The 12,848-nt window shown below is 36.1% G+C and overlaps 1 protein-coding gene across 2 annotated transcripts in view; it reads right to left on the bottom strand.

Moving 5' to 3' along the window:
• Window positions 1-2,807: 2,807 nt before the first annotated feature.
• Window positions 2,808-12,848, bottom strand: part of LOC150075207 (AP-3 complex subunit sigma-2-like) — a 68,068-nt gene continuing 58,027 nt past the window's right edge. Inside the window, exon 6 of one of the 2 annotated variants that reach the window (XM_090388251.1) lies at window positions 2,808-2,982. In XM_090388251.1, coding sequence (XP_090244377.1) covers window positions 2,863-2,982 — 120 coding nt within the window. In that variant the 3' untranslated portion in view covers window positions 2,808-2,862. The remainder of the gene's footprint in view (window positions 2,983-12,848) is intronic. The other variant, XM_090388254.1, reaches the window with a different exon arrangement.

Below are 12,848 nucleotides of genomic sequence, written 5' to 3' on the forward strand. Positions count from 1 at the left end.
TCCAAACAACTGGAGTGGGAACACCAAGTACAAGAATAACAACCGGGAGCAGCCGAAATGAAATCAGACAAGGTTGCAATATCCAGAATAGAAGAGTGGAAGGTCCTAGTAGAATTCAAGGGAATGGACCACACAATGATGCACACCATACAAAAGCAGAAATCAAAGAGAATTCTACAGAAAATCACAGACCACCTCAATCAGTGAATAATACTGGATTACCTCAACAACAAAGTAATACTAGACACCATTTACACAGCCATATACTGTGCCACTATAGCAGCCACTAGGATGTATGGAAGAGAAACCAGAGACCAACAGGAAACAAAATGCAAAGATAAGGTACCATCAGTCTTGGAAAAAAGGCTACGGCTGAAAACAAGAGATAATATTGAAAATATGCGAACTGATCCAGTACCAATGGGGTAACAGAAGTAAGAAGCTTATAAAAAAAGTGAAGACTATCCTCAAGAAATACATTCGCAGTACACGCAATCTATAATCAGAGGACTGAAGAATACCTTGACACCTTCAACCAGGAACTTTTGGTATTCAGCAAGAGACTTGCCTAGGAAGCAATGTATCCCCCCCCCATAACCAGAAGGCACTTAAGTTCTGGGGGCAACCTTTAGAACAGCAAAGTTTAGCCATAACGGCCATGCTGCCTGGATAGATCTAGAATGGAAGGAAACAAAGAACATAAAAGAGATGGCAGAATGGAGGATTCGGGAGGAAGAAATACAACAGTCAATCAGGAAGTCCCACAACTGGTGCACTCCAGGAATAGAGAACATCCACAACTACTGGAACAAGAAATTTAGCTGCACACACAGGATCATAGTGCAGCAATTCACCCAAATGATAAGGAACTAAACCCAATCCCACAGTCTCTAACTCAAGGCATCACCTATCTGGCGGCAAACGAGAAAGACCATAAACCCAGCAAGATACAGCCTATTATCTGTCACCCAACAATGTACAAGATCCCAACCAGCTGCATAACTAAGGTATCAGACCACTTGGAGAGCCAGGACATCATGCCTGAACTTCACTATTATTTGACAGCAGAAGGGTTGTAAGCAGTTCAGCAAAGGGTGCAAGGAGCAATGGGTCATTGCCGTGGCATTTATGGAGCAAGCCCACAAGAATCGCCACAACCTGTACACATCCTACATTGACTGCCACAAAGCCTTTGACTCCATGCTCCATAGCTGGCCAATAGAGATTGAAGATCTACAAAGTCAACCCAACACTGATACACTTCCTAGGAGCAACCATGGTGAAATGAAGTACCATTAATCAAGGTCGAGAACATCATGACCAGACCGCTCCCCATTAGAAGAAGAATCTTTCAGGGAGATGCCCTGAACCTACTATGGTTCTGTCTAGAAATTAACCCACTGTCCACCATTCTCAATAATAGCAAGTATGGATATACCTTAAAAGAAGGGAGAAAGAACCTGTACACCCTCTCTCATCTAATGAACATGGATGAGATCCAACTCTGCTGCATCCAAGAATCAACTCCCAACAGCTACTCTGGATCACTGAAATCAGGATGTAATTTGGCCTAGACAAATACAAGACCCATGGATTGCATCAGGGAAATCCAGTAAGCTGAAACTACGAGCTGAAGACTGGTGAAAAGAATGAAGTCATTCAGGTGAACATGCCCTCCACGTGAGTGACACTGTGTTAAGGAAACAATCTTGCAACGATTTTGTGCCACACACCTTTAAGGAAGTTCACATTTAATGACTATGCCTACTTCCACATCCATACCATTTTGTCAAGTGCTAAAATGTTATGGTATAACAATTACAATAGTGCGCAAACTTTTAAAAAATCTATAATGTTTACTGAACTGCAATATTTCATAAGCAAGGCAGTGTGAGAAAATTAAAAATTTAAGTATTGCAGAAAACATTACAAGTATCAGGTCAAAATGGTATTACGGGACCTTGCCAAATACCATTAGTGGGCAGGATTAGAAGACTGAAGTAAGTAAGATGCTTGTTTTCAATGAACTCCTGGAACATTTCTACAAAAATAACAGGCAACACTGTGCAACTCAATCGAAGTGCCATAAGAACAAGCTACAATTCCAATTTATAGCCAGCTGTTTTGGGGCTTAGTCAACAGGCTTGCAAACATTTGTGATCTAAGGAAAAAGTTATTCACAAGTGTATGCAATACATGTAAAACAGCAGACTAAATAAAATTAGTGTGGATTTGCTAGCTGAATAATACATTGCTGGAGAAAGGAGGAACATGTTTTATGGAAACCACAGTGTCCTCACTAGCACACCACCCAAAAGAATAACTACTAGTGACACACACTGCATGGCTAAGAAATGAGAAATTCCCCTTTTCTGTTACCTGATGGAGTTTGAAACTGTGTTGAAACTTAAGGTGTAGATTTGAGATAAATTTATACACAAGTATAAATTTAGGGTAAAAATATGACAGTAAGATCAATTTATACACAAGTACAAATTCATCCTCAATATTAAGGTAGGCATCCACCGTTTTGTTTTCCACTATAGGGTTACTATTAAGAATAAATAGCAAGATTTTCCCAAAATCCATTTTATGATCATACCCAATCATAAAATGGAAATTTGTAATGTAAACATATTCTAACCTAAATTGATATTAAATTTTAAGTTATCATAAATTTACTTAATTCTTCATTATTATACTATTATATTTCACATGAAAATTAAATTCCATACAGATATTTTATTTAAATAGAATTTATTCACATTTCAAAACTGTCAAATAAAAAAAAAAAAATTGGTTTCCTTGTAAAATCTGAACATGCAATAAGTTTTCTTAAGCATAGCATAACAATGAACACAATCAAATCTTAATTCTGCCACGTGCAGGAAGAGAGGGCATTTTGATATCCTTTATCTGTTGAGTAATATTGACACTTCTCACTGCAGATATGGCCCTAGATGAAACTGTAGCCAGGGTATCCTATGATAAAAGAGATAAAAAAACAAAACAACATAATTAAGCATTTATGGGAAGACATTAAACTATTTTTAATTTCACTAGATACTTTAATAACATGCTTTATTGGAGATAAAAAAAAAAAAAAAAAATGTTCAGGTACCAACCAATACCAGATATTTTGACATTGGTTTATTGCTGTTTTGCAACTATTTCAAAAGGCACTCATGGTTTCACTTTTTTAAATTTGAAAAGTGAATGCATTAAAATTTATCAGTTTATTAAAAATTGGATTATGATATTTATGTAAGTCAATGTAATGATAACTAAACAGAAGCAAGCATACTGATATATTACTTGGCATCTGTTACTTTGAACTGTGTTCATAGCTGTTAAAACATTGAATGACAGTAATGAACCCAAAGTATTATTAGAATGATCAATTAGTGAAAAGAGGAAATGAACTGGACTCAAGATACAAGAGGATCTTAATAATTTAAAATAAGAACAATCCCAAAAGAAAAATGCACTTGATTTGTTGGCAAAAACTAACAAAGTGAAGCACACTGGTAACTGATATGTTTTCTACATGATCATCATCTCTCAATATGAAGCTAAAGAAAAAAAGAAAGGAAATACTAATGGGAAGTTTAAATATGGAAGTTCACACGTCAGTTGTACTGTCATAAGATCATGATAATATGTAACACATGATCTTCCACATAGTGCAAGCAAGAAATGCAAAATACAGAGGTTCTGAAAATTGGTTGTTTTTATCTGGTCATCTGATTTGGATGTTGCAACAGTTTATGGACAATTTTTTTTTTTTTTTTTGTGAATAACCAATATTTGGTAAAAAGTGAAACCAGTATTTTCACTTCTTCCTTAGCTTTTGAGTGCCAACATATATGAAATAAATACAAAATAACACTAATGATGTTCCTATTTTTATATTTGATTCACATAGTAGTTATTCAGAAACTAGTCAGTCCACATTTTTTTTTGGAGAGCTTGTATATAAGAAAGCATCATAATAGTAATAGAAAGGAATCCAAATTTTGTCAAGATGTATTGATCGATTTCATGTTATACCCATAATTTGATTTTAGAAAATATGTAGAATTCAAATAGGGACCATTCAGAATATTAATGCTATCCCATCAGCTATATCATTAATATTATAATATATATATATATAAACCACATCACACTTAACAGTGTCTGCCAACATGTTATTGGGAAATCTTACCTGTGGGAAAGTAATAGTTAATTCCATATGATAAGTGGGCGCCTCCGTAGCCAGGTGGGAAGGAGCAGCAGTGCGTAGCACATGCTTCTTGATTAGACCGGAGTTCGAGCCCGTCACCACCAAATACGGAGGATGCGGAAAAAGTCAGGGAATGACCACCGCATATTCCCAGAGCAATATGGCCGTAGTTGCTAATGCTCTTAAAAATCAAAATAACAATATGATAAGTAAAAAGCAGTACCACTTAAAAATAAGATATAAAAGGCATGCACAATAAATCACAGGTTCTATTTCACATCCTGAAATAGAACAGGATAAAAAAAAGAATTACTAAGATCCCTTCACATAAAGTGTGATAGTAGGTGGTCACATTGAGGACATGTCCAATTCCCAGACAGCAGAATGAACAGGACACCCAAACTCAACTGTTGGAAACACTGTACACCAATGGAAGATGGAAAGTAAAACTGTATGATCATTAATCCAAATCCAGGTAGACTACTATTCACAACCCCCATAGCATGCTGATAGTCTAAATGGTAGTTAGAAAAAATCAAAAAGACACCCTTAATGAGTTAACTCAAGAGACTGCTGACAAAACTAGGATATGTGTAGGGCTAACAGTCATCAAGAAAAGGCACATCACTGAATGGGTTATGATGGTTGCAGAGTTGTTTGCCAGTGATGCAAATCACTGACAAAGAGAAAGGATGCACTAGATGCATCTAGCAGTGGCAGAATATGACGTGGAGAGATGAACATTGCTACACAGTCCAGGCATCAGATGAATACCACTGAATGTATTCACAAAGAATGGTTTCACTTACATTTTACTGCACCAATCAAAATTAAAGTCACAGTCAGTGACTTGGTCCACTGATTGTCATCAATGTCATACGTAGCAGGCTTAATATCGAAGTCTGCAAAAGATACGAAGGTTGACAGGGTTAGTAATGATAGTACACTACTGTAATGACAGTAATGATAGTACACTACTGCAACAGGATCTGGAAAAGTTGAGCAGATGGGGTGAGAGGTGGCAACTGAAGTTTAACATTGACAAATGTAAAGCACTGCATATAGTTTGCAGTAACCCCAGAGTAATGTATCAACTAGGTGCTACTACACTCAGGATAGTGGAGAATGAAAAGGATCTGGGGTAATTGTGCAGTCAGATATGAAGTTTTCTGAGCAGTGCAGACAGGCTGCTAGAGTATTTCATGGTATCTTGTGAATAACATACAGGAATTTTTCTAGCAGGGATAAGGGGGTGATACAAGGGGACAATAAGGCAATGGTTAGGCCACACCTTGAGTACTGTATACAGGTCTGGATTAATATACAGGAGGAGAAGAGCGGGAGAAAGAACTGAACCTTGGGGAACACCAACAATAGTGGAGAAGTAGAAGACAGAGTCATTACCATCACCTGCAGTGAATGGCCTGAGAGAAAACTGGATACACCTCTTTTTTTTTTGCTGATGCTATATATAAGCTTGCTTTCTTGCACCATATGCCTCTACTAATGCTAATATCCTGATTGCTGAAAAAGTGACTATTCAAAACCATTTTGAACTTCAGACTCTTTGCCTTGACCACCATGTCAGGTAATTCAGTTCAATTATTTATAACACTCTGCCCAAATGGTAAACTATGTGAGCTCCAGCCTTCTACTACCAACAAAAAAAAAAATATATTTTTTAAGTTTTATTCTTGTTTATACTCCGTCATGACCGCCAGGTCAGAGGAGTATACAATAAATTATCAATAAAAACATTAACCGTATCTAGCAGTCACAGGCTTGAATCCCAGTCCACTCAAAGAGCACATGCTATTGCACTCTAGCTCCTGGCCACTTGGCTATGTCATACCTCCCTCATTCATTTACTGATCCTTCTCGGGGTCTTATATACCTAAATCAGGTCTCCTGAAGATGTCTAGCTGACATGCTTCATAGTCCACACCTTCTATATCATTCTTCATATGAGAATTACAGCCCCCTTAAGACATTTCTCGCTCATCTTTTAAATCTCTTTATAAATGCCTTTCTTTCCACAACACCTAGGCATAATATTTTAACTGCAGTCACCTCTTCATGTTATATACAGTGCAAACTACATCTTTCTCCCTAGCTGCAAATGTACTATAAAGCACAGACAGACACCACCACATGCCCTCTTAAGATGCCTGTTTACTACGCATGGATATGTGATTGTACCATAACCTCTAATTTTGTTTGGTCCTTATCTACTTTTAATTTCCTCTACCATAGCTTATAAGTAACTGTTGAATTTCTGTTCCTTAGGTGCAAAGCCTTACTTTTAGCAGTATATTAAACTTAGTTGCCACTTTTCACACCATATCTACAAGTGATCTATCATTTAAAGGGAAAATAGCCTAGTTCAGATCTTTAACCACATTACTTACATTTAAATCATCAGAAAACTTTGATACCTTCTCCTGCATTCTCCATGTCCTTAAGAAAGATCTGGAACAAAAAGGACTCCAATATTGATCCCCGAGAAATTCCATTCGCTCTCTCTTAAGCATATCAAATTAAGACTTAGACTTGTCTTCTGTCTTTTAGCTAGTCCTTGATTGAAAGAAGGAGCTTAACAGTAATCTTAATTTGCTTCAGTTTATATAATAGCCTTTCATGGAGAAGTGTATCAAAAGCTTTAGTGAAGTTCAGGTAAATAATGTCAAAGTTGTTTCTCATATCCAACTGTCTTTTTACTTCAACATAATAATTAAGGGGCTTAGAGGAGAACAAGCATTCTGTGTGTATCAGGCACTCAGTCTAAAACACTGATGGATCCAATATCTTTCTATTTCAGAAGATTTAGAAGTCTGGTTGGCCTGCCTCCCTAAAATCCACTCATGCACGCCTTCTCGATGGTAAGCCCTGTTACATTACTTAGGTGGCAATGAATGTGTAGAGTGGTTCTCTTCATGATGACTGGTCATTGTGAAGAGGAAAAGACCAAACCCTCCAGCACATGACAGCACGATGAAACAATTGGCTCTCAGTTCCCAGTGGCTTTCACATCCCCTTTTATGGCAGCGAGAGGATCAGAGTGGAAGCAGAGGATGCTAAGAATCTCTGCGTATGACCAGGCTGCCATGCACGGAAACTGAACTTGGCCTGTTACAATGCAAGATCGCTCATCAGTGAAGATATGATATTAGAGCTGGAAAAGGAATTAGAAAATGTGAATTGGAATACCATCGGTTTGGCTGAAATAAGAAGAAATGAATCACTTATAAGTTTATCAAGTGGAAATCTGCTGTACACCAATGTAAACGGTGAAAGGAGTGAAGGTGGAGTTGGCGCCCTGGTCCATAAAGATATAAAAAACAACATTTTGGAATTCAAATTACATCAAGGGTCAAGACTACTACTCAGGATTTCTAAGAGGTACAAGTTAAAGGTTATAATGATTTATGCACCAACATCAAGCCATGACGATGAATAGGTTGAAGAAATGTAGACTGAAATTGAGTCTTCTAGATGAGCAGAAAACCCACTACACTATCATTATGGGGGACTTCAATGCTAAGGTTAGAAAGAGACAAAACTGTGCAGAAAAGGGAACTATAGGAAATTTTGGAATTAGTGAAAGAAATAAGACTTGTGCAGAATCTCGAGGAATGAACACTTTTTTTTCAAGAAAATGGTGAACAGAAAGTGGACATGGAAGAGCCCAAATGGATTAACAACTAATGAAATTGACTTCATCCTCACTAACAGAAGATACAGGCAGTTCTTGCTTAAGAGTTTACGGGTTTTTTTTTCCCCCCAAGTATCAAGTACCAACAAAATCGAAAATATGAACATTAATTGCAAAAAATGAATGTTAATCATTCATAAATACCACATTCAAAACCACGTGCATAGCTATACAGTACAGTGTACTCCACTTTATGATATTAATCAGTTTCAGAGACACCATCATATCATTAAAATATCGTAACATGAACCCAATAACACATTTTTTTTTGTTAATTCGTTTCAAGATCTCGGAAGTTGAAATTTTTGCTGTATAACTAAGCTATTTATTTCTCCAAAATGTAATTTTTAAGGTGACACACTCGCGACCTTAAAGCCATATAAGAGGTCGTGAGCATGGTTTTTAAATTGTATTAGTTACCAATTCAAATCATTAAAATGCACTACACTTGTATCGTTATCATATGTTCCGTTATAAGAATCAATTTTAAACGCCTTTGTGATATTTTTCTAAAGCACATTTCTGGGGGTCATGACCATAAAACAATAAAAACAATTTGCACTTTCTGGTTTATTGGGCTTTTCTGTTACTGCAAGCAATTATAAACGGGTAGTAAACTCGATGTTATTGCATTTGCAAAAATACTAATAGCTGGAATTGTGTGGTTTTTTTATGTTATTATGGTGAAATATGTTTCCCCTTTACTGAAATCTTCAATCGTATAAAAAACAAATAAATTTACAGAATCTTCTCTTCATTCCTTTTTTTTTAAGCTTCGTAAACTTGTTACTCCACGTGGATCATGTTAGTTGCAATTTTTGTGTTAAAAAATGCTTATGCATGCAATCGTGAAATTTATAATTAAATGAGAAGATTATCTTGGAAACAAACGTGTCTTGAAACATTTCTGAAGATGATGACTCCTTGTGCAACAAACCAACGAGTGCCGAGCCAATAATGAGTGATCAACGAGTGTGCATTTAGTTGATGATGAAGAATAAACATTCTTTAACATTTGTAAGTTGTAAATAATTTCTCTATTATTATAATTTGTTTGATTTTACAGGCTATGTTTTCATTTCTTTCGATAAATCAATCATTGTTTAAACATACTAATTAGCTAACTAATTTCATTGTTGAGAACATAATCCCTATTTTTAACCTTATGTTTTTGGGAAATAAATTCGCTTTATGAGTTAACTAGGAACAAATTAACTCAAAGTCGAGAACTACAGTATATATCGTGAATGATGTTACTGTCCTGAACATAATAAATGTTGGAAGTGATCACAGAATGATAAGATGCACACTTGATATAGATGTAAGAAAAGAAAGGAAAAAAAAAAAAAACTGACTCAAGTAAATAATAGAAAGGTCTTTGAAATAACAGAAGAGGAGAAAATGCAGTATGTACTGGAACTCAAGAACAAGTTTGAGCTTCCACAGACTGCTCAAAACCAAGATGTTGACAAGGAATATTATAACTTTCTGAAAGTAATAAAGCCCAAGAAACTTATAGGTAAAAAGAAATCCAAAGAAGAAAAAATTTGTAAGAAACACTTGTCATGATGAACTGAAGATGACAAATGAAGAGCAAGATAAACACTGACAAGGAGAAAATTGAGTATACTGAGTTATGCAGAGCCATTAGAAAGAGACTCAGAGAGGACATAAGATTTAACAGAAGAAAAGTAGAACAAGCATTAAGGGAAAACAAAGGATTTAAATCAGCAGCCATGAGCAGTAATACAGAAAGACAACTGAAGAATAGTGTTAGTGTACTTATAAATAGCAGAGCAGGCATAATTCAAATAGCAGAAGACTACTATAGAGAATTATACAAGGAACGAGGGAATGATGGATCGCAAATTAGTAACACATACGACATACCCAATATCCTTCTTGATGAGGTAGAACATGTGTTGAAGAAAATGAAGAATCAGAAAGCCCCAAGGGAAGATGAAGTTACTATATAGAGTTGTTAAAATTGGGAGCAAGAGACATGACACAAAAACTGCCAAGACTCTTCACAAAATGCATTAGAAAAACTGTGATGCCTAAGGAGTGGAATAATGCAATCATAGTTTTGCTGCATAAGAAAGGAGATAAATCAGAAATTATAGACCAATCAGCTTGTTATACCACATCTACAAGTTTTTCACAAGGGTCATTACTAACAGATTAGAAAGAATACTTGATGAGAATCAACTGAAAGAGCAAGCTGGCTTTAGGATAGGAATCTCAACTATGGATCACCTTCACGTAATATCACAGCTAATGGAGAAAGCAAATGAATATAAAACACCATTATGCTAGACATCTGTGGATTATGAAAAGGCATTTGCCTCCATACAGCATAAGGCAATGTTTCGGGCATTGGAAAGACAAGGCACAGAAATCCCATATATTATGATTTTGAAGAAAATATATGAGAATGCTACCTCCTTTATTAGACTAGACAAAGACAGTAGCAAATTTAAAATTGAGAAAGGAGTTCGACAAGGAGACACAATATCTCTGAAGTTGTTTACTGCTGCCCTTGAGGAAGCTTTCAGAAGATTAGACGGGTCGCAGAAAGGAGTCAATGTGAATGGAGAGTACCTAAACCATTTACAGGTGACATTGTGGTCATAAGCCACGATCCCAAAGAATTAAAGGAAAATCTCAATCAGTTAAGCAGAGTTAGTAAGGATTTTGGACTAAAGATGAATATGACTAAAACCAAAGTAATGATGAACAAGTATACCACAGAAAGGGATATAATGATTGAAGGAGCAGTAATTGAAAAGGTGGAAGTCATATACTTATCTGGGACAAGTCATTAGCTGTAATAATGATAAATGACTGGAAGTAAAGAGAAAAATAAATTTTGGATGATCACAAACTGAGGAACAATATCCCAATTTGTCTGAAATGTAAAATAATGAACCAATGTATACTCCCCACCATGACTCATGGAAGTGAAACTTGGGCACACACCAAAAGAATGGTTTTGGTGTGTGCCCAAGAGAAGAGAAGCTGAGAACTACACAGCGAAGAATGGAACGAATTATATTGGGAATCAGACTGTTAGATAAGAAGAGAAACACATGGATTAGGCAGCAAACTCAAGTAAAGGACATTCTTATCAAAACTAAAGAACTAAAATGGTCTTGGGCAGGACACAACTCTAAGACATGGTGACAGATGGACTAAGAAAATAACACAATGGTATCCACGAGGAGCTAGAAGAAAAAACAAAACCTGGAAGACAACAATGGAGATGGACAGATGAAATTCATGAGTTTGTGGGTAGTAAATGGATGGCCATTGCACAAAACAGAAGGAATTGGAAAGTTGCTGGAGAGCCCTTTATCCTGCAGTGGATTGAAAATGGCTGATGATGATGAATAATTAAGCAGACTGGTCAGGCAAGACCTACACTCCCTTTGTGTACCCATGCTGTGATCCATCAAGATAGTCCTATATGTTATATATGGACTATGTGGTATATACTTAACAACAAATTTATGATTTTACCCACCACTGAACTACAATAAATGGATGCAGTTACCCACCTTGTCTTTTGCACCTTATTTTTGGATCGGAGGAAGCATTAATTCTTCTCCAGTTTGGGGGAGGGGGGGTTAATCCTGGAGTCTGCTGATAATCTTATTAATATTCCCAATGGACTGAATCAAGTATATGCAGTCTTTTTTTTTTGGTATAAGAGAATGTACATGGTCTCCTCCTGGAACTTTGCCTTATTAGCTTTTCTAATAGTCTACTCCAAGATCACTACAGTACACTTTCAGAATAACAGCAACAAAGTGCCATTATTTTGATTTTTCCGTTATCTAAAAAGTTTTATTTTTAATGTATTTAATGCAGAAATAATGAGGCCAAATAAAAAATAGAGATTAAGAATGCAATTTTATTAACTGCACATAAGAAAACAAACATGTTGATGATATAATGTTATATTCTGCCATTAATACACTTCTGCTTACACCCCAATCTATTTTATTTATATCAAGTTTAGTCTGCGCAGGTAGCACATTGGTATTGTCACCTTCCTTACCACACCATGTGGGAAAGGTCTGGGTTCGAATCCCATCGATGAACTTTTATGGAATTTTTTCACTCCATGGCCGAGTTATTCGGTCTCAAGCATGGATAGCAAGGTTTTTCCCTCAGAAACTGGGGTTTTTCGTCCAGCAAAACAAGCAAATCGAGCAGAGAGCACGCAATTTACAGACAGAATATACATGGGTATATGAAATAACATTCCGGGTGACCCTAATGTAATGGTTTGGATTACGTCAGGTTTGTCACTAAACTTTAATGTTGTTCTTTTCTTCTCTGTATGAGATTTATTAACTTTAGGAGCCATAGTGAAGGGTTTTTAATTTAAAATGAATGTAAAAACAGCAGTATAAACTGTGATATCAGTACAGAATTCACTTTGAAAATAGTGAACATAAACAAATACAGTAATCATGTGACTTGCTATTTTCTTTTTTTCAGCACTGCAAGACATCTGCGCTGTATGTACATACATCCGATCTCAATGTGCCGTTATTTCAACAGTTTACTGTATACAGTCAGTCCTCGTATAACACGTGTTTACACTACACGAATTCAATCATACATGATTTATAAATAAGGGAACGATATTGTATATAACACAAACCGAATTCGCTTATGCATGATTCGCCTTTGTGTTTACAAGAAATGGCAGTCGAACGCGGAATCACCCCAACTGAACGCAACACGACAGGAATGAAGAGATTCTGAAAATGTATTTATGTTTTTTATATCAGTGAAAGGGAAACACATTTAACCATAATAACGTAAAAACCCACACAATTGCAGCTATCGGTATATCGCAAATGCAATTAGATTGAGTTTACTATCAGTTTATAACAGATT

Source organism: Mastigoproctus giganteus, chromosome 14 (assembly GCF_048544385.1).
Source record: "Mastigoproctus giganteus isolate SK-2022 chromosome 14, ASM4854438v1, whole genome shotgun sequence".
Classification (NCBI taxonomy): domain Eukaryota; kingdom Metazoa; phylum Arthropoda; class Arachnida; order Uropygi; family Thelyphonidae; genus Mastigoproctus; species Mastigoproctus giganteus.